The sequence below is a fragment of the Plectropomus leopardus genome, chromosome 3 (genome assembly GCF_026936395.1).
Source record: "Plectropomus leopardus strain MGB_pleo_1.0 chromosome 3, ASM2693639v1, whole genome shotgun sequence".
NCBI lineage: Eukaryota > Metazoa > Chordata > Actinopteri > Perciformes > Serranidae > Plectropomus > Plectropomus leopardus.
The window spans coordinates 26,097,222-26,120,683 of record NC_142178.1 but is presented as its reverse complement, the minus strand read 5'-3'; the positions used below and the strand labels follow the sequence as shown (position 1 = coordinate 26,120,683).

Below are 23,462 nucleotides of genomic sequence, written 5' to 3'. Positions count from 1 at the left end.
TATGCTCATTAAGTCAGACGCACCTATGGGCAGATCGATATCTCGGACACATGCATTCTTTGGGGTCTGGCACGTCTCCACACCTCTGTCTCCACATACTTCATCTGATTCGTGTTTGAACAAGAAGCACTGGGCAATGTGCTGTCACATCACTTTATAATCAGCCTGATATCTGCACGAGACAAGAACCGCTTGATGTGATTTTTTGCACGTGAACACACGCTTACTACAGCAGAATGAGTGCTCTGAGGCGCAGGTTTGGATGCACTCGGACTGTTGGTGTTTTCATCAGAATAAAAGTTAGGATGATTGGCCAAGACTGCGAGCGCACATGATTTCACAGGAGCAACATGTTTTCACTCATACCTAAAATTCGCTGTTTGGAGATCTAAAAAACAATGTCTCAGTGTGCAGCCATTCTAACAAAGGCGCCTTTTTTGGTTGCAAAAATCAGACTGTAAATGCTTGAAACTGTGATGCACGCTCTTAATCAAAATCTCTGCTGTTAAACAAAAGCATCGGCTCCGGCAGACAATGTGAACCATGCGCCCTTACCTGCCATCAAAGTCTGCACTTGCTCCAAAGCAGCAGCTGCACAACAACATCAACTTTATCCATAAATCCATGATTTCGGGAGTTACGCGCGCCCACGCTGCTTGTTATTCTCCGTAATCCAAAATCACCGGGTGGGAAACCGCGAAGGAAACAATTTAGACGAAGAAACAGCGGAGTTTCTTTGACGCACGCTGAAGGCGCACAGGTAGGAAATGTCTGCTGACGTCCGTCTGAATGTTCATGTGCGATATTAAGGAGGTGCGGGAGTAGAGACCAGTCCGCTGCTTGTAAGGAAAGTGACCCCGGTGTGTATGTGTGTGCGCGTGTGTGGAGCGGGACGCACTCTGCCGGGAGGAGAGCGCACAGCTCCCTCTCTCTCCTCACAAGTTCAGTCAGCGGGCTCTCCGACCAACAACAGCACCCACTGCAGTCAGACCTCGTCTCTAACGTCTTTTAAATAACCAGCGGTCAAAACAACCCGGATATCCAGCCAGTTGCACGCGAGGGACTTTACATGTAACATGATGACCTGCACAGCCCAGAGGAAGAGGCTCCAGACGCAGCTCCGTGCCGCGCATGCTTTGGAAATGCCTTAATTAATTGCGTAGCCTGCTGAGGCACGCAGGTGCATCGCCCACCCAGGTAGATGTTGCTCACACAGTTTAGACATTGCGGTGGAAATTACTGGTGCTGAATTTTGGAGAGGACAAAAAGATAAGCAGCACCTAATACTAAATGAGTGGTTTGACACTGTTGCCAGAGTACTTGAACGAACAGAAAGGCTTTTATTAGACCTGTAATTATTGCAAATAAAAACACGTGGTATTTTGATTGAAATATTTTTTGCATAATGGTTCAGGCTACAGACAGATCACGGGGGGGGGGGGGCAAAATCAGCTGCTTTTTTATGCAATTTTCTAATCATGCTTTGTACAACATGTTGAACATTGGATGCACCCTACATGAAATTGCTTGCTCTTTATTATTCTCATTCTCCACCAAGAGGTTAAGGCTGATTCTATCAGAGTAATTATCTCCTGCCTGACTCAAAGGCTGCACTTCATATTCAAAGTCTGGTGAATTGCACTTCCTGTCTGGGGGCAGAATAATAAAGGTCTGCCTCATTTTCAGACTTCAGAATCAGAGAAGTCAGTCAATAAAATAATACTCCAGTAAGGACTCAATGGAAAGAAAGTGGGGGAGGAAAAAAAAGAGAAAAGAAATGACAGGGTAACTAAACGCCATCATTTTCAGTAATGGAGTGGGAGATGGATGAGATGGAGGTTTGATATGATTACTGCTGGTTGTTCACAGTCAGCGGCGTCTTTTGATACATGGCACTGTTGCCTTGTTACACCCTGTCAGAGATCTGGTAATAAATCTATGCAGTGGCACAGAGGTTTAACATCTCTGGAAATCAAATGATCGGAGAAATGCCGGTTGTGTATAATTAACACTATTAATCATATTTTTACGACTGGCCTGTTAAAATCATCCCGTGATGATTTATTACATTTAAGTAATAGTTATGGGTTATGCAGATTCTCCAGATAATGCAACATTACTAATAATTTTGTTATGTTGTGGAGAACTCAAACTGATCATATGACACTTTAAAGGGTCAGTTCACCCAAAACACAAAAATACACAGCTTTGCAAATACTATAAAAATAATTAATAATAAAAAACAAATCAATCAATAACACTATTAACCAGCTGCCTTAATATTTTGAAGTTGGGAGTGATTTCTAGCTCACCTGGTAGAGTGTGTGCCCCACACAGAGTCCTTGCGGTGGCATAGGTTCGACTCCAGCAAGTGGTCCTTTGCTGTGTGTTATCCTCTTTCCTGTCATTCTAAAGCTGTCCTATAATGAAAGCAAAATAAAAAATCTTTCATCTTTTTTTAAAATTTAACAGAAATTGGGAATCATGACAAAATTACCTCAACTTGTCCTCTCAAATTCAGTCAACTTAAAATTTTAAGGCAGCCAGGACAATTACTTCTTAAAGTTAAAACAGACATTTCATTTACACAGTGATGTTTTTAAGTTTGGAGATGCTCACCTCTAATGGCTCGTTTATGCAAACAAGGATGGGGCATTCTGTCCATACTCTACTTTTATTTTGTCCGTATTTGTGCATGTTTCCTGAAAGCTTATGGATAGCGATGAAACACAGCAACAGCGATGGAGATTGTGGGGACAGTGTAGCGTAGTTCAAGCGAGATGCAAGTTTAGGGGACAACAAAGACATTTTAAAAAAGGTGGAACGGAACAAATATATAGAAAGAATTCTCTGTTCACATGTACTTAACATATTCTCTTGCACTGTGTGGGTGGAATTGTATGTTTGTTTGTAGGCAAATTTCAGATATTTTTGCATGTACAGCTCACCTACAGTGTACTCAAACTTCTTATTAGAAATGAATTAGAATTAAGTTATGAAAGAAGCACCAACTGAACACTATCTACAGTATCTCCCCAAAAATTTCTAGTGTATTCAATGGTTAATTTCCAGAAATATTTGAGAATAATGACAAATTATTAAGAAATGTAGAACCTGTAAATAAAACCTCAGTGTGGTGCTTTAAATACAAAATAAATGAATGTGTTTCTCCAGAAATGAGGTATAAATTACCTTAGATAATCCAAAAAAGATGCTGTCAGCTGTCAGGGGTGAATGATTTTTTTTTTTTTTTGTGGTTTAGGTGAAGTCACCCTCTAATTAACACTGTGGGGGAAATGAGTCATTACGCTATTTTCTGAGCAGACAATGCCAAAGCAGAAAAAAAAGAATATAGGCAGGAGGAATGTAAACTTGGGATATATAAGGTGACAGCAGATGTGATGAGAAGCATCAGGGAATAGTTTACAACATTATTAGGGTGCAAACAATAGCAGCAGCTGGGAACTGCTCTAGGCAACCAGAGAGGAAATGTGTGAATAATAATTTGTTGTTATTCCCGACTTCTATAATTATGCTCAACACTGTTTATTAGAAAAAAATACACAACTGAAATGAATCAATGTTGGTAATGCGAGTTAAAATGGTAAATACACTGTAAAAACTTGATATCTTGGATAATTGAAAGGGCAGCAAAGGCCCCTTGTATCTATTTCATCTGGGCTTGTAGTTTACATTAGTGCTTATAATAGTAACTGAACAAATAAACAAGGTCACTCTTTGTCAAAAGGGGAAAATCATACCAGCAGGGAGGGACCCTAAATATGGAGCAGCAAACTGCTGCAGACAAACAGCCATATATGCTGGCAGTGTAACAACGACAAAATCCAAGACAGGCTAAATTTTAATTACAAGTCATAACCGAAGTTAATAAAATCAATGAAAGCGCCATTATTTCCTGGTAGAGGTTTTCTGCAGGAACAAATTGTTTCGATTCGGAGCTGCATTTGAACGCCAGCACAAATGGTGAAGAGAGTCCACCTAGTTTTTAAAGAGAAGATTCTCCACCAGTGTTAATATGTGACTTTTTTAATGCTGATTATCTGCAATAACATAAAAACTACTTACTGTCTAGTAAAATGTGTAGGATTAAGGGGAATATAATGGCAGAAATGTAATATGACATAAAAGGTAAGTTGTCTTTACTGCAGAATCACCTGAAAATAAGAAGAGTTGTCTTTCCTTTAACTTAGAATGGGTCGTTTATATCGATGTTGCACCATCACGTATCTACAGTAACCCAAAACGGACAAACCAAAACACTGGGTCTGGATAGGCCCATTTGTGTTGGGGTGGGCCACAGTAGTTAGCAGCCCCTCCGTAATAAGCCAAACTCCTTTTTACTTTTCTTTTTACTGGTTTAAATCACCTAAGGTCTCATTTATAAAACAGTGCATATGATCCATACTAAGATGGACGAAGGTCAAACATAAAAATAAAAAATATTCTGATTTATATAACCATGCATATGCCTTCCAGTGCACAGATTCCTTTTTATAAATTCTAAATCAATTTAGAAGTATCCACCATGTGGATCAGCCTCATATCCTACCCTCTACACGCCCACATTCAACCATAAATGGTCAGTGCAAAGCACCTCATGAATGTTGAGAAATTAAATTGATGATCACGTTTCTTTACAGTGAATCATGGCAATGACAGAGCGTCGCTGCAGTTTTTACATGTTTACAGCAGTCAGACTGTTTGCTTCACAGCTTGCCAAAATTGCTGTGACAATAAGTGGTGTCCCAGACCCTGGGAAATCATTTGAAAATAGAAGTTGGATACCTGAACACAGTTTCATTACATAAGTTTTGTTGAGGTGAACTTGGTCTGCATTATGATTAGCACTTCTGAGGATATGTAGTTTAATGACTGTGCAAGAGCTGTTGCTGGCTGCATTTCTACACTTTGCTTATTTACACAATCCATATGTGCAGGTGGTGAAAAGGTACATGAGGTGACTAAAGAAAGCAGAGTGTTTGTGGCAGCCATGGTGATGTTTCAAGTGTCCTCTCAGGAGTGTACAAACACTGAATGAATCAATTACAGCTTCTCTTTGCTCCAAATAACTTAAAAAAATTATTCGACTGATTGCTTCAGTTTGCCAAAATGATCCAGACAACCAGTGGTATCCCATTCTTTGGAATATCGTTTGATTATATAAGTTTGACAGGTGATCTTTTGTTTGTGGTTCACAAACTTCGATTTATGTCAATCAATTAAATACAGGCAAAAAAATGCATCCAGCTCAGTGTATCACAATCTGTACTCACAGAAAAGCTTCATGAGGCTAAACATTATTAAAGAAATGCTGTGCATATACACAGACATAAGCTCAGATGTATCGCCTATTTTGTTTTAACAAAGAATCGTGTTCAGTCACCTTCCAGCTCCAAGTGTTTGGGTTGAATCGACCCACTTCACACCTCAATATTCTATCTCCTATGCAAGCTTTAAGCACCAACACCTACTCTCTCCCTCTCTCTTCTCTTTTGTGCCTATATGAATTTCTGTAATGTGTACTTGTGCAGGGCCACAAACATGAACAGGGAGTCAGTCGTCTCCTTTTGAAATAATTCCAGTCCTTGGAAGGAGCTGTGTCTGGCCATTCACCTCGGGATAGATTGACTCTGCTGACTGAATTCAGATTAGCTCCACGCTGGAAAAGCCTGCACCCCCCTCTCTCTCTCTCTCTCTCTCTCTCTCTCTCGCCTATGCCTTCAGTGTGAGCGGGAAAACCGACTCCCCGGCTACCTCCCCTGTTTCTCAAGCAGCCCTGATACACTGTCAAAATGACAACACAGGGTTTTTCAGAGAAACAGACGACCAGTTTTAACTGAAAGAATTAAAGCTTTAGGGGACTAGAGTGGGCCTAAAGTATGCAGGTTTGGAAATACAGAGCGTATTGTGTGATTTTCGGCTACTAGGCTTTGAATAGTGCGCATCTAATCAAGTGCACTGACCTTTTCTCCAGCATCATAAAATATTCATTGCCGCTGAACGTATTACGGCATGCATACCATATTCACATTCATTCTTTATGAGGAATAATCAGTTTCTCTGTAGGACCATGACAAATGCTATATTTCACCTGGTGTGATATGAGTTTAAATCCAATTCCTCTGCCCTCTCTCTCCATCTCTCCTTCACTAACACACACACACACACACGAAGAGGAGAGGTAGAAAACAATAATTGCACATCTGATCTTTAAGTGCAGATGACTTGAAGGCGCCAAATTCTTTCTTCCATTAATACCTGGTAACAGGAGGATCTGACTGCAGAGTTCTATCACAGAAGGCCGTACACAGACTATTTGCAAAAACAGCATGTGGAAGTATGGTGTGCTTAATTCGCAATGTGGGTGTGTAATTCCTGCTGCTTCTGTTTACGCTGACAGCTTGATCACACAGTTTAGGCAAAGACACAAACGCAACGTAGCAGTTGGTGAGAGACTCAAGCTTTTACTACAACTAAGCGTCCAATAATTGAGTGCATTTAACAAGGGAGAGGAGTCGTTCTCAGAGTGCTCTCTTCCACAAGATTATCACATTAAAAATCATACTACTACGGCATTTACCTTTAAAGAGATTTTTCGATGAGTTTTGCTAGTCCAGAAATAATGACCGATAAACAGTCTCTTATTTTTTGAGACTGTTTCTTAAGAAAAGGCTTGTAAATAAAGCAGAATAAAAAGAAACGGTGAGTGTGGATAAAATAAGTGTATTCTCTCTCAGCAGCATGATGATGCAGCCACGAGCCAGAGGCCTGGTACTTTATCAAACCCTGACAACACTGAAGATGCCCTGCTGTACACCAGCGCTTGAAATCCTAATTATGCACCAGTGCTTCCAGTTGGTTTGCACAGACTTCCAGTTTACTCTTGTGCAGAGGCCTCCCCAACAGCATATTGTTCTTAGGTGAACAGCTCTCAGGCTCCATGGTCATCACCCGCACCGAGTACCCCTGAGTCTCTGCTGCCCACGAACGGTCCAAGTCTACCAGGCCCATACACTGTTTACCTGCAGCGGCACAGAAAGAAAAATGCATTTTATCATTCAAAAACCAAATAAGCTGGCTTTAAGCATTTATTTAAGAACAGGACATTTTTAAAACTTGATTTTACTTGTGTATACCCACAGGTATGGACAAAATAACAGGAGAGCCTTTAATTTTATGATGTGAGGCGATCAAAAATGGTGTTAAAGCACAGTTTTATAATTTACCACAGATTACAAGCGTATCATCATAACATCATAAATAAAGCCTGAGTGATATTGGGGATTTAAAGCTCGTCAGAAATATTGCCGGTAAAAGTGAGAGTGAAAGACATCAAAGGTTTATCAGTTTGGTGCTATTTTTGCTTTTTTTTGCACAGCATCCACAACTTTTATAGACTCCTAGATGCCTGCTACAGTCTGTCGCATCGTCTTTTTTTTTTTTATAAAGTCCAAATTGCACCTGAGCACTGTAACCAGGAACACCACAAACAAAGCTTGTCTGTTTATTTGTTTATTTATCCTGCAGGGTATACATTTAATCAAATGCAATATTGATATTTAAGAGTAATTTAAAAAACTCATTGAGATATTCACATAAAATATTATTTTCTAACATTATAACTAGGGCTGTCAAATGATTATTTTTTTTAAAAAGGGCGATTCATCCCAGAATTTCAATAGTTAATCATGATTAATTGCATTTTTTTGTTTTCAATTCAATTATTTTGCATTAGACAACAGTTTTGTAGTCTATATTAACAGGGTAAAGCAGTTCTTAACAGACTGTCTTGACTAGGAATAAAATGTAAAAATGTAATGTAAATGTAAAAAAAAAAAAAAAAAATCATGGGACTAGCATAAAGTGTGCATGTCTGTAAATAGGAGAACATATTTTCATCAGATATCTTGAGGTCAGAGGTAAGAGGAACTCGTGTAAAATGGCCATGCCATCAAAATTTAGCCTAAATCTGGAGCATTATTTCACTCCTTTCCAAAGCAGGAATGTTGGCCGTTGATTAACGCTATTTTTTTTTAAAAAGCGTTATGTATGGACCTTAATCGCAATTAATGCATTAATGTTCTAATTATTACACACAATCAGAGAGAGGAGCATGCTTGGCAAGATTTATCTAATAAGGTTATTACTGTATGTTGCAGGATGGTTTATAGTTAAAGCTGAGAGTAACAGCAGTTTACTACAGTTAATGAAAAGAATAAAATAAAATAATTGTCATGCACATTAAAAATAAAACCTATGAAATTCTTGTGCATTTTTGGCTTATTTTCCAAAATACAGTCAGGTGACAAATTAAAAAGGAAAAACCTGAATAACTGATTGGACATACTGCCATGCACATGTAAAGCATGATACAATTCACATCCTGTAATGCTCTGGGACATGTATTAAAATGCACTGAATGATTTGATGAGAATTGAAACGATGTGGATCGTGTGATCTGTCTTTCCCAGTCACCAGATCTTAACAAGTATGAACACACGTGCGGGGGTTTTGGACCGAGTCAGAGGGCGTTCTCCACCAATGTCATCAAAACACCACATGAGGGAATATCTTTTGGAATAATGATGGTAGTCCCTTCAGTAGACTTCCAGTTGACTTGAGAATCAAGCACTGACGCTCGTAATTTGCGATGGCAGCCATATTTTTGTTTGTTTGTCACCCATCTGCTCATTTATTGGATCAATATCATCAAATCAACACATAGGTCAGGATATAATCAAAGAGCATTCATTATAGTGCTACTGAATTCTGATATTAAAGGCGTTTTTGTCGTTTTGTCCAATTCCTGCGTTTCTAGCATTCGTGTGTGTTGAAACCCTACGGAAGCCACTTAATTCATCAACAACTTCACACTCATTATCACGCTTTTCTCTTAGGATTTCCTTTAAAGTCAGACTTCAAATGTATAATGCATTTCAGCAGTTAGGTAGCAGGTGGCAGACACATTAATGTGAGCTTTGGTCTGCCATGCCGCCTAGATGGCCACAGTCACACTGGCAGGCTCTGGAGAGATAGGATCAAACATGGTTAGAAAATGTTAGCGGGAGAGGTTGAGCCCTGTTAACTGATACAGAGCAGAAACGCTGTGACAGGTGGTGTCAGGTACATATGAAAGGGCTTCAAACTGACGAGGCATTGGGGAACCTCCGCAGATTCAGAGGGGAGCTTTGATAAGCTGAAGAACTATCAGGGTGAAGAGAGTTCTCAACATAATGAAACACTGTACGGTGAAGCCTCAGCACAGGCCCGAAGGTTTCAGTCTGACAAAACACTTCCATCCGAATCCGACAACGCAGATCTGGCAGCTGTTCGCTGCAGCTGTTTTGTCACACTTAAGAAATCCCTGCATTAACATTTCTCACATTTCTCTAAAACCTTTTGGAAAAGTAGAGCAGTGGAGGTAGGTCACAGTGTAAAAAAAATCCAGAAAACACAACATCAGCATAAGATAAACTGTTTAGGTATGACCCCCCCCCAAAAAAAATTCCATATGCCATGCTAGTCCATCACACTGTAGTAGATGAGTCAAAATATAAACTAGAGGTGTCATTCTAAAAAACAGGACCCAAAAGACTTTTTTTTAGCATAAAAATGTGCATTAAAAATCCCACAAACATTAAAATGCCAGTCACAAAACCAACAGCCTTAAAGGCCTGGTGTGTGGGATTTAAGGGGATCTACAGGCAGAAATTATACATTATATTCATAACCGTGCTTTCATTTGGTTTTGTTTTTAATTAGTATAAGAATTCTGGACAACCAAGGGGACATTTTCTAAAAAAATATTTGTAAGATCAAGTTCCAAGCCCCAAAGTAATTAACATTTATGTAAAACACAGGAAAGCAGATACATTTTAATGATTAAAAGGTCCAGTGTGTCGAATTCTAGGGGATATATTGGTGGAAATATAATATAATATGATAAGTCTGCTTTCTTAAGTATATAATCACATAAAAATAAGAATTATTGCGTTTCGTTACCTCATAATGAGCCAACTGTTTTGACATTAAGAACGGGTCCTCATTTTTCTACTGTAGCCCACAATGGACAAATCAAACTCTAGCTCTAGACAGGGCCATTTGCATTTTCTTGTCGGCCGCCAAAGCTGTCCTACCCGCTTGGCAAACAAGAAAAGTTTCAGAAACCTCATGGATAGATGTCACTAAATCCTAGACACTGAACTTTTGAAGTGACACCGAAACCAACAAAGTACTTCATCTGATACCTACTTCATCTTAAAAAATCCAAATCAAAATCCCAGAAAACTCAAATTAATGCAGACAACCATGGAGGAAAAAAAACACCAAGGTAGTAAGGTCTTTAGGTGAAAAAAATCGCATGCATTTTTTCTTCAGGCATAATAAGTCAAAGAGTTTAACATGAACCAGCTCATTCATCAGGGCCCTAATGAAGAACTAGAATCCAGGATCTGTTTTTTTGCACTTTGACTGCCTTACCAAAAGCACCTGTCGGACCATCCATCAGAGCCAAGCAGCACCTTTGTTCTTCCATTGTAACCAATTTTTTTTCTATTTCATTCAGATCCCATCACGTGAATGTACACATTCCTGGCATAAATTGACACTAGTTATCACAGGCATGTAATAAAGCAACATTTTCCACTGATTTTGTGGCATCTCAGCATGATGAACTTGCAATTTGATCAAATATACAACACTAAACTATAACCCAATCTGACTCTCTGGGTGCCATATCCCTGTAGGGGTTGTAGCTGCTTTGGTACTGGATCAATCACGTTCCATTTTTGTCAAATAATCTGCAGTGACTAGATGCAAGGAAAAAACATAAACTGTCTGTTTTTCTAAATCTGGATGCAGAAAGGAGCAAATGCAGGTAAAGTTTGAATGGTGAAGTTCTGATGCCGGTACTGAATTATTTTAGTCACGTGCCAATACAGCTTTAAAAATATTTGAGAATTAATACATGTTCAAACGTTTGTATCTAACTCCAGCAACTAAGAAATAAAAAAAACAGGATAGTAAAGAATACCATGGAATTGAAAGAAAGAAATAGAATTGAAGATTGTAAACAGTACCTATGAGTCTCCTCTCGGGTGGGAGCTGAACAGCAGTTTGGTCTGCGAAGCGACAGAGAATCATGTGTTCCTGAAACAAAGGGCAGACAGTGAGTCCAGGAGCCATTCATTGCAGGTATGTTTAATACCGCCACTTAAGTTCTGAATGATACCTGTCAACTTACAAAACAACATGCTTTTGCGCTGCCAATGCAATCATAATTAAATCACTTATCAGATCAAGCAGAGAGTTAAAGAATTCCACAAAGATTTTTTTTATAATGATTCATTTAGTGAAACTAACACTATTATGTGTGCACATGCACACAAGCATTCATGAATTTGTTCTATCTTTTTATCCATTTTTTCTACGTCTGCTTATCCCTCTCAGAGTCAATGAAGGGCAGCATGGACTGAGAGACAGGAAAACTCCATCAGCAGATCACTACTCAATTACATGGCTAAAATATTATGCATAGGAACTCAAACCAAACTGTATTTGATGTCTCTTGGCCACACTAGCGGCATAGCTGTAGGGATGGCTTGGTCAGTCAGTCCATTACTTAAGTCCAGACTGACATTTATATTCCATACAGGATGGAGTCATTTTTGGTTTTGAGCAAAATATTTCTTAACATGTAGAGAAAAATATATCTGGATGGACAACCAGGAAAAATTAGTTTCAAATTTGTGACTAAGTTTCATACTACAACATTCTTAGGTCAAACTTTAAATTTGCTCAATACATTGGTTTATGATCTGTAAATACAAACACCCCCATAAGTGTTTCTGCAAACCACGCATGTTACATTTGTATGTTACCTAGCGCGTCAGTGTTTCTAAAGTGATGTAGTATATGAGCTGATTTTGTCATTGGGAGATGGAGAGGATGGTGGATGGCACTAAATCTATGTGAGATGGCTGTAAAGCTGCAGACCACTGTTCAAGAATAACAACAACCCTTCACTCCATTTGTTTGAAGCACAGAACCAGGGTGTTTTAAGCGACGCACTGTGGCGTTTCCCAGCAATGTTTGTGGCACCAAACCTAAGTGTTTTTTTTTGTTTTTTTTTTAACCGTACCTGGGTGGTTTTCAGTGGCATATTGAAGCATGTCGGGCACAGAATCGGATGTTTTTTACCAACACATCACGTTGTTACCACCTACGCTCGGGCCACTGAATAAATTTATGGGTTTCTGTGCCACTGAGTGTATTTTTAAAGCCAAAACATGATCTTTTCTTCACCATAACAAACACAAGACCATTTTTTGTGCCTAAATGTAATCACACCTTGAGAATCATACATTTTCAACATATTCTCTACAAAATAATGTACAAATGTAACATATCCATGGTTTGTGAAACCATACAATGTGTCATTTTTTCTGGCGATTGGGTTGTCTAAGAAGGTGAATCTTGCAAATATTACTTATGATAACATCAGCTTATAAGCACTATCACTGTAAGAGGATGCTGATATTGACATAGAGCTTCTCATGGCCGCTTTCATGGCTGTAGACTCAACCCTGCTTCAGTGTATTGTCTCTTTACAGTGTCTCTGGGCTGAGTAACAGTGAACTGCCAGATAGATTTCTCTGCATTGTGTGCATCATTTATGGACCAGTTAACAAGTCAGTTACTAAGTCAGATTAGCTGACCAGATATGTGAAATACATAAAAAAGGAAACATTAACATGAAAAGGCTTCATTTTCATGGTAAGTTTTATGTCAATCACACTGTAACATTTTAGACTCTCAGTAAAACCATGACGTTAAATTCTCCAAAAAGGCAAGATGAACTCGGAGAATTTATCTAAAACCAAATGACAGTTTTTTCTGTACTGTTTTCACCTGCTATGGTTCATGAAACAAATGAATAGGCAGATTGGTTAGTCAGCTCTTACTTGCTTCTACTTTTTATTGATTCGATTCCTCACTCCACAGGGTTGACGCTGAATGCAAGACCATGGAGCAGGTGCTTAAAGTTAGCGCTGAGCACCAATATCTCACATCATTAGCCCTTTATTCCAGCGATACACCATTTGTCAGGGAGCTGTCATTCTGCTTAACTACTCTAGCTCAGGAAGGACAACTATGGCTCTGCTATAAAACAACATAATGCTGCTTTTATTTCTGCAAGTGCTGACTAGGGGTTTGAGAGCAGAGACACGGGAAACAGTGGGATTCTGTACACTGAGCCCAAATGAATAGCAAATACCAAACATGGCTGCTGAAAGCAAAACCATAGGGGGAAACAGGGGAGATTTGGAGCTCGGGTTTAAAGTGCCAGGTAATATGTCTGCTGGTTTAAATTGAATAAAATTTCTCCTGCTGTATGGCAACATGTTTAGCTTTACAAAAAGAAATGTAACTGTGATTTCTTCTGCTCACTGGGCTTTAAGGACAAACAGTTGAAAAATAGGAACAATCACAGAACTGGGCAATCACCCGGTGTCTTGTAAATAATATATAATATTCTGAGCCTCTCAAGGCACGTCTGTAAAAATCAGTTTCCTCTAGAGCACAAAAGAAGTTAGAGGTGGTCCGATGTTGTGACAAGTCAACTCTTGAGGTTGCCATGGCTAAGACCTGCAGCAACTTTTGCACAGATTCTCCCGAGGGGCACTGACAGGTCCCATACATCATCATGGGCTCGGCCCTCCCACAGTACAGTGCTGTGTCTGTGCTGAGCGATAAGGGACTGAGAGAGACTGGAGGGGGTGAAACTCCCTCTTGTAACTGCCAGGGGAATCTTTAGTTTACGAGACAATGACGAGAGCGCAAGTATCTGATTAATTGCATCTTATGGTCTCATAAAATACATTTTTTTTAAATTATATAAATGATTAAACAAAAAAAGGAAAGCAATATAGAAACAAGGTCATGCCAAGAAAAATGCAGTCATGTTAATCAGCTTCTAATGCTGTAGATTTTTGGTACGTTTATCGAAAGTACAAAAGGAGCTGGTTGCATGAGCACTTCGTAAAGTAAATTTTAGTCAAGTTAAAACATCAGTCGATTAAGAAATAAAGCATCATAAATGCATCATAAAATTGTATATATATGATATATAATGCACATACTGTAGATATTTCTTATTACTATTCCATCAATGTATACTATACTGAATTGAACATAGTAGCATAACACATATTTCATATTACTAAAACTTGCTGTAGTACTTTATTACATTGTAAAGTAGCATAATACATACTATATTTTTTACACACCTTACAGACTCAGCATATTACACATATCTATATTCGTATTATTTTACTAGAGTTAATCACCATAGCATAATGCACATTTTTATTTTTAATTTATTTACTTTATATTTTCAGGTTTCTCAATTTTAAAAACTTGTTTTTAATTTTTTATATTTCTTCATTCCCGACATCGAAGTGACTGTAACGACTCATTATTCAGGATCAATAAAGTTATTTACTGTTAGTAACCTGTATGACATCGAGGACTCCAGATTTACGTTATAATCTCTGTCAGAGTCCTGTTGGTGACACAGGCAGCTCACCTAGAACCTCCTATTAAAGGGTGCACACATTCAAAAACTTTACGTGATGTCAACCTCACTTTCTCTATTGTGGATTTACAAACAGATAATGCAACCAATACAACCCAATGTCTCCTTCTCAATTTGTTTCTCATGTGTCCAAACATGTATCTGTTTTTTTTCTGGCTTCTGTGTTTGCTGGCTGTTAACAACTGTGTATTTCGCATTTCACTGGGTCATTGCACTCTTATTCAGGTATGTGAAACTAAATGCCTCTAATTCCATTATACCTCTGTTGATGCAGCAGCATCTTAATTGAAAAGCAATTAGCAAAGAGAAAAACGTGTCTCATTGTGTTGCAACAGAATACTTAAGACTCTAATGAACATCATGTTTTAAAATAAGTCATGACCCATGAAGGCGTCTTTTGATGTACATGTGCACGAGGTGAACTGAATGTGAAACACAATCCTTGTAAAACCTGAGTTGCTGTAATTCAGTATTTTGTACTTGGTATTTTTACAGCGTGCAAATGAATAATAAATGCAATAGAGGGATTTAATCACATTTAAAAGCATACCTTGTAAGTCAGAGTCTCTTGGAACCTTTTGCTGTAAAAACAGAACAAAAAAAAAAGAAGATATTTAGTTGTTAAAGTGCAGTGATTCAATTGTGGGAGTAAAATGTGTTTATTACACTTAATGTTTCACTTGGTTACTTGCTCAGCTCTAGGATAGAGATTTTATTTTTTTAGGGAAAATCACTTTACAAACAAACTAGGAATATATAACCAAATCTGAGAATCAACAAACAGCATGCGTTATTGCTAAAACAAACCGCTTTCTCTCTGGGAAAGAAGGATGTTTAAAAACAGGGCTTTTGCTGTGACATGGGACAATTTGTTTGTGATGGTCACATGTAGTCAGATCACCACTGAGGCTAATTAAAAGTCATGAAGAGGGTCGGAGGTTAGGGGCCACTCAGGTCACATGGAGAGTCTTAAGTTTAACTTGAACTGTTAGGTCCTTAATGAAAAGGGCAATTTAGTTTCACAGCTCATAAAAACCCATGAACTGCCAGGAATGTCTACACCTGCAGAATATCCACATGAGTACCTGGAATATGACCTGAGGGGAAAACACTAAAAGAAGTAAGATGAAGATTGACACAGTCAGGTGCGTAGGCCCCTCACATAAACTGCAAGACTGCCCTGCAGAAACACAGCTTCTTGTTGTCCATTACAGCTGCAAAATATTTTCTTTTTTTTTCTTTTGGGTCATTCTTTAATATTTTATGAGAAGTTAGGAGGGGTGAAGTGTCAAGTTAGCAAAAGTGACGGGAGGAAAAACCAAGTATGTGAAAACTCTTAAATATTTATACTATACACTGAAGGTCCTCCCCAAGGCACACGAGTCCCTCAAAATTCACATATTGGAACACCTGAAACACTGTAACCATACACAGTTTAACCACTGCTCTAAATCCGTGTGCTCCTTTTTTAAAGTCATTGCAACCATAGTAACAACACTGTCATGCTGCATTACTAATTGTGGTGAAATGAAGCTAAAGATTGTAATTGATAGGCACACCGGAATGAAAATTGTCAGTTGTTCTCATGGCAGGTGTCGATTGTCAGGGGTAAATATATAGGCTAACGGCACTTATAAATGTTATACAGCACTTATAAATGTTATTCCACTCAAGTTCAACTGTCATATACTCTGTCTCATTGACATATAGCGATTAAGTCTTGACATATACAACTGGTAATTATGACTATTTTATTATACTGATGCTGTGCTAAACTTATCATTTCCATTTCACTAGCAGATACCGCTGTCCACCAGCATGCCACCTTTGATTAGTGCTATGTTGCTTGCCTTATACTAAACAGAACTGTCAACTTGTTACACTCAATTTCCATCTTAAATCTGACACTGCATCCACTCTGATTTTGTGTTGACACTGCGAGAGACAGCAACAGGCTACAAGTCATTTTCAAAGGAAGCCGGTGACATAAAACAGCAAAGTGACGCCTGACACTTGTCACTACAGACGGACGGGACATGCTATAAATAAAAGTCGAGCTGGTCTCAACGTTTTTCAGCACTCCAATGATACACTGAATCATCAACCAATCATTTGTTATTGTTTCTAGCTGTGATACTGGGTTATATAGCCTGGTGAACTGATGCCAGAGGAGTTGTGAAAGGTATACACAGGTATATGGAGTATACTCACCTCTTTTTATGTCAGTTTACAGTATATCCTTTTAGGGGTGCACAATATTGGATTTTTTGTCAATATCCAATATTCTGATATATAAAAAATTATTTGGCTGATAACCGATACCAACATTGATATATCCACTTTTTCCCCGCCTAATTGAATTGATCCTAAAGTCTCTTATGTCGTGGATATCACATCATATTATGCATATTCCTATCATGATGATATCGCCAGCCAATCGAGACATAAAATGCAATGCTTTTCAGGGTGTGTAATATTCAGTTATTGCACAAAAAAAGAAATAAACTTCAGCTTAGGGTTAGTGTTTTGTACATGTTCACTTTGTCAGTAAATAAATAAATATATAGATATGGGTTTGTCATATTAGCAAAACTATTTCAATATTTAATTTGGAAGCCAATATCTGGCAATACTGATGACATGACAATATTATCACACATCCCTATACCCATCTACTGGTCAAAAAGCTATTGGAATCTGAAGGATAGTATTAACCCCTTTCCCCTTGCTAACCTACCCATCTACCTAGTAGTACACTCACCTTATCAACTACCACTGCGATGGAGCGGCGAAATGTGATGCAAAATGTGGTTCAGGTATTGATCAACAATATGGATATCTTTTGACCAAATACAACTTTACAAGGCAGACAGACAAACACAAGCCTGTGACAACGTAAATCTTTTAAATAATGTTTGAGCAACATTTCAGTGGTGACTCTGCAGTAATGTAGTTGGTCATGCTGTTGCTGTGTCACTTGTATTGTGAACACAGCATAAGATCTCTGTGGGGGAGGTGGATTTGTTTTCCCAAACCAATCACTAAAGACCAACATATTCACCTTTTTTTTTGACCCTATTTCAGAGTAGTACTCTTTCTCAGCACAAGAGGAACCATGAGTAATGTTAGTATAAGGTGAGTGGATCAGATGTCGTAGGGGTACGCTGACTGGTCAAATACATTCAATGCAGCACCGGTATCCGCCATCTTTAAAAACCCATTTGTGTGTGAACAACAGACAACACAAAACACAGACAACAGCTTGTAATGAAAATAATAGAAGAAACAATGGACAAATCGACCAATATAGAAATGCATTTGGCTCCTCACAGTGGAAGCGATGATGGTAAACTAACTGCTGGCCTGCTAACAGTGCATCAATTCAGCATCCCTGTTAGCGGTACAAATGCAAAGGAAAAAATGCACTAGAAGGTGTGTAGTTATCGAGTGAGCTCCCCAGTAGGCAGTTGCACTCAGGGAGTCCCTTCGACTTTTTGGTCCAAAAACACCTACTGCGAACCAAATAAAAATGCTAAAATTGGATGAAAGGGTGGATGGGTAAATGAGAAAAATTCCTGTGACTCTGCACTGAAACCTGATAACATGATGACCCCAGTGACAGTTTTAAGAGATCATAGAGAGAACAGTGGGCAACAACTATCCAGACTGGAATAGATTTGACCTGGCTCGGTCTTCATGTCTTCATCCTAAAGTCATAACCATAATCTGCTCAACAATCAAGATGAGTTTTCCTCCACTTTAACTTGCTCAGTTGCTACAACAACAATCCTACACAACAGTGTTTTGTTTTGAAGCATTCAGCGTGCCAAAGTGATTTTAACAGAATAGTACCTTGTAATGATTCTTAAGCCGTAACAGTGCCATTAGTCAACAGAGTGCTGCTATAGCAACAAGATCAACACCATTTAAGTATAGGCTGTCATTTCTACCTCTCTCCTGTTATTTGTTTCTTCCATCTCTGTTTAAACAGCATCGCCAGAACTGAAAATTAAGTTGATTCTTTGCAACACCACGTATTATAAATATCAACAGGAGAAGCATTTAATGTTTGCACCTCAAACTGTATTTTTCTGTCACTCTGAAATATCAAAGACAGCATCTACACACAGAGAATCCTTTTCTCTGTTGCAGATAAAATGTGGGCTCAGATTGAAAAGGTGAGGGGCGGACCTTGTTGCGAAGGCGATGTGACAGTGCTGCCTTGTACCGTCAGCTGTGATGATAAGAGACGGGAGGTGAACAAAAAGCAGCGACAAGAAATCCAGATTGTGTGTATGTGTGAGCGAGCAAGTGTTAGAGTATGTGTGAAAATGATGGAGAGGGAGAGCCCAAAAAGAGAAACTATCGGAAAAAAAATCACTAAGCGAGAATAGGAAAGGACAGAAGAGAGGCACCAGTGCTAGCAGGGGTCTAACAAGAAAACAAGGTCAGAAAACCTGACAGGTGACACTGAACTGAGGCCCTGTGAGCAGGTACGAACCTCTTGGGGAAGGTGAACTTGATTGCATTCTGAATGAAGCCGTAGCAACAAGGACTGATGACAAAGGCGGCTCCTGCCTGGATGCAGTGCTCCATCACCATGTCCGTTGCGATGCCGCATGCATGGAGAGCAACCTGGAGTGAAACAGACAAAGAAAACAAACACAAAACGTGTTATTTTAAACAGTAAATTCGCAGCTTTCTTGAAAACCTTCTTTTTCCAACAGCAAGAAGAAAAGTGAGAGCACTTCAGAGCGTGCACTCAATCCCATTGATTACTTCATAATGGCTGCTTCTATTAAATACATCTATGCTCTCAGAGGTGCAGACCTGGGGAGTTAAAGCAAACAAAATGTATTAGTGCTTTAGGAGCAGAGGCACGAATGCATCAGGATCCCCATTGAGTGGGTAAACCGCGCGTGGTGATGAACACCTAGCTATGCATTAGTAATGGCGTGGTTATATATTGGACGGCGGAAAGGGACTAAAAGACCCAATATTATAGTCTGTCTGCATTCTAGCCTGCAAAAAATACATTATGATTCCTCAAAGGCAAGTACACTGGTAAAATAGATTATTTCCTCTCAAGCGTACATTAGCTAAATAGATTCTCTGTTAATGGTCCACATAAAATGCATTATCAACAGTCTGATGTGACAATAACTACTCGGGCTCACTGGAATTAACCCTGTCTGACTCAAGCAGCCACCTCAAACTTCTATTCTCATCTTCCAAGAAGTTGTGACTTGGCGTCCGGGAGTCTGAATCGACTTTACGTTGCCTTGACAGCAGTGCAACCGAAACAGAGATTCAGACTCGGTCAGGACGGGGCTGAGCCAAGATTGGCAGCAGCTACAAAAGATTAGAGAAGATAGAGACACTCTAAAGATGGCCAACCCCACTCATAAAGTCACTGAAATGTCTGGGCAGGGGTACATTTCTCAGAGGAGCTTAAGTGCTCCCTGAAAGTTGGACAGCTGCAGCAATCCTTGGGCTCACAAGTACACAAGAAAGGTGTTTATTGAGAGGCTGCAAACTTTTTCATGTGCAGTCTTCACAATCTGCCCCAGGAAACAAGTTCTCTCATCTGTGTCCAGAGTAGGGGGGTAACAATTCATCAGCTTGATTAGGAATGTCCCAATCACGTTTTTATGCCCCCGAATCCAATCGGAATCATTTAATATTGAGTATCTGCTGATACAGAGTCCCGATCCGTGACCTCTGTTTTTCTAGGTTTAGGGGTTAAGGTTAGGGTTGGGGTTATTCATTATTATTATTATTATTTATTCCACAAATTAAGTAAAAAATGCAGATCCACCCTTTAATCTTTTTGGCCTGTTTCAGGGGAGTCTCTGTCCCTTTTAAGGGCGTGGCCTATTCTTCTGTCTGAATTGCCTGAATGAACTGTGTTGCCTTGAGTGTTCATTTTTGTCATCCTCACATCTTTTGGGACGGATCACCCTTTATTAACACGTAAGCCATGTTGGCTTTTTGCTCATGTACATGTGAGTTAGGTTATAGTAAACTTAGCGCTGCTGTCTGTATCTCCTCGGAGCCAGGTGAACAAACGACATGCACTATATTTAAAGGCAAAACACAAGACCTTCACACTGAGCTGAAACAAAACAAGTGCTCAGACTATGGTGCCGCTACCCACATACACACATGGGAGCTGAAAAGAGGGCAGAGAGGGACAGCTGAGTGGATGTGTGTTGACAATGGTTGCGCTATGTGTTGCTGTACAATAAACTAAAGCACCTGTGTGACAGCTGACATAAAACAAGGCTCAGGCTCTATACACTTTTATTTATGATCCCAATCAGTAAAAAAAATTGCCTTCATCTGCCCAGATGCCAACATTTTGGATCAAATCGAGACATCCCAAGACTTGAGACAGCTATATCAGTTTCATGATCAATGATCCAATATCATCAATGCAGAGTAAAAACACTGATCCATATTATCTTCTGGATGTGCTTTAATTTTAAAATTCTGTGCCACCATCATCAGCAATAGGCAGATAACAGCAGTAGGCAAGAAAAAGAAGATGAGGATGACATTTTTTACTCCGGCATAAATCAGCAGTGTGGAAATATTTTTTATATTTATATTCTTAATTTCTGAAAAAATATGGGTCAACAGACAGAGCATATGTCAAACACTGCTGTTAGGAGACAAAATACTCAGGACACACAACATATTTGCCTGGACAGGCATCCCACTCTGCTAACTTGTCGCAACAACACAGCAATATTAGCTTCTCTCTTTCAACAGTTTTAAACATGAATGCAGGCTGTAGGTGAACTGTGCTGTTCTGTCTGGAAATGCAGTGATTTCAACGGACGGTGAGTAAGTAACAGTATGAGTAATACGTTTAAATTGTTTCGTTATGAATAGGGGAAAACTCTGCTAACTGGCTAATTTATGCAATGTAAAAGTGCCTAAGGCAATATTTAATAAATAGCAAAAAACAACTGTTTTATCTCTGAACCTTGACTGTTACTATTGAGCCAAACTTTATTCTTTTGTGAAATGACCTTGCTGTTAATTCCTGTTTTATGGCTGTTGGGAGACATTTGTCTTCAGGGCTTTAAGCCAGTTAGCCCTAAAGTTCAAGGAAAAAGATCAGGGTTTGGGTTAAAATGAAAACTTTCTCATTCAGAAAGTGCTTTCTGCCTGAAAGCTCTTATGGTTAACTTTTAATCGTGTTTTGTTTTGTGTGTCAGTGGTGTCAACAGAAAGTAAACTTTACTGCTCTTTACTTGTTACAATTACTTACATTATTTATGTGATGTTTTCATCTTTTATGGCTAAAAGCAGAAAAGAAAGAGGTCGCAGCTTCCTCTTTAACTGAATGTGTTAACTGGGCATATTTTATTGTCTCATTGATCACAGGCTTTTGAATTTCATCAAATCAAAACTGCATCTTGCTAAATTTTGTGACATCAGCAAATATTGCATTGTTTTTCAAAGAATCAATATAATCTTACATTGCAATGAAGCACTCAATGAGTTTGGTCTCTGAATGTTCATCATCACAGAATAATTTATTCCACTTCAGAAAGGTGTTCACTGGTTAACACTAAAAATTTAACAAGGGTACTCTGCACATGAAAGAATAACTAGAGACTGAAAATTGAGGAATTAACATCATTTACCAACATAGCCTTGCATCTATTTGACATCTAATTTTCTATCCTGAATTTATTCAGGGCATCAGGGAAAAGCCCAGCTTATATTCTTTCTTGTTTCAGACTGCTGATTAGGAGGAGGAGTCCCTATCAGAGATTGCATGATGTTACATCCCCCACATCTAAAGCAAAAAATAATTAACAAAGTAACACCATCACTCTTACCCAGCTACTTAATGTTGTACATTAGTCATGCTGTGGTAAATCCTAATTACATTTTATAACCTTTAGCCTTAATTTAACACAAACACAAAACTGCTCAACCAAAAGAAATGTGCAAAAGTCAAATAAAACAAATTTAGAGTTTTGATAATTAATTATGCATTTCCAATTCTTGATTTGGAAAGCATCTTTACTTTATCAGTGACTAATATTTTCTTTTGTCTTTGTCTGTTAAAGCAATACTGATGAGGCCATGTCCCAGCCCAATATGTTATGTGGGGTACTAATTAAAATGGATAATGGAAAGGAAAAATATGTGCAAGGCCCATTTAAAACAAGCTGACAGACATACAGTATTTCATACATGCCCTGGTAAGCACGGTCCTGCACAAATATTTAACTGAAGGCAGAAATTATAAATCAATGTGCAACAACCAAAAGGACCAAGGGCCATTAATAAAACTGTGTTCTTTGTTAATCTTTCTATTTGGGAGAGGAAAAGCTTTTTCTATCCATACAGTCCACTCAATAATCACATCACAGAAATAATGAGGCTTCATTATTCACTCTTATTCCAGTAATTATAGCACATCCCTCTCCTGTCCTATTTGGGCCAATTTGGCAGCAGTGCAATACTGCTGCAGGAGGATGTGATGCAATAGTTTTTTAAAAGCGTCAGTGTCTGTTTTTGCTGTGTTGGAATTCAAATGTTCAGTTTATAAAGATATTAAGCTTAATATGAGTATAGCAATTCAACTGAAACAGAAATAGATCAGGTCATCATAAGAATTTCATATCAGTGGAGCCTAAATAGTAGCTGAGTTTCCATCCAAATGTAGCGCAAATTTTAACCGAATTTCAGAAAAGTGGAAGAAGAAAATGTGACTTTATGTGCTTTTGTATCCACTACTGGTATATACATATTGTGAATTGGTTCATCAAGATAGGTGGGTGGCGCTAGCTCTCAAGTCAGATGCCATTATACCGCTGCA

At 38.8% G+C, this 23,462-nt stretch overlaps 2 protein-coding genes across 6 annotated transcripts in view; both read right to left on the bottom strand.

The window, feature by feature from the left end:
• npnta (nephronectin a) overlaps window positions 1–3,372 on the bottom strand; it is a 64,139-nt gene extending 60,767 nt beyond the window's left edge. The window contains exon 1 of one of the 5 annotated variants that reach the window (XM_088075963.1): window positions 2,313–3,372. Coding sequence is in view for 4 of the 5 variants with exons in the window: in XM_088075961.1 (XP_087932087.1) it covers window positions 556–626 (71 nt within the window). In the remaining variant the exon portion in view is untranslated. Of the gene's footprint in view, window positions 1–555; window positions 1,121–2,312 lie in introns of those variants that run through there. The other 4 variants (XM_088075961.1, XM_088075962.1, XM_042485952.2 and 1 more) reach the window with 4 other exon arrangements.
• Window positions 3,373–3,525: 153 nt separating this feature from the next.
• The window catches only part of gstcd (glutathione S-transferase, C-terminal domain containing), a 72,037-nt gene continuing 52,100 nt past the window's right edge, over window positions 3,526–23,462 (bottom strand). The window contains exons 9-12 of the mRNA XM_042485676.2: window positions 19,119–19,252; window positions 15,168–15,198; window positions 11,100–11,169; window positions 3,526–7,043 (exon numbers count right to left, since the gene is read on the bottom strand). Of these exons, the coding sequence (XP_042341610.2) occupies window positions 6,853–7,043; window positions 11,100–11,169; window positions 15,168–15,198; window positions 19,119–19,252 (426 nt within the window). The 3' untranslated portion in view covers window positions 3,526–6,852. The remainder of the gene's footprint in view (window positions 7,044–11,099; window positions 11,170–15,167; window positions 15,199–19,118; window positions 19,253–23,462) is intronic.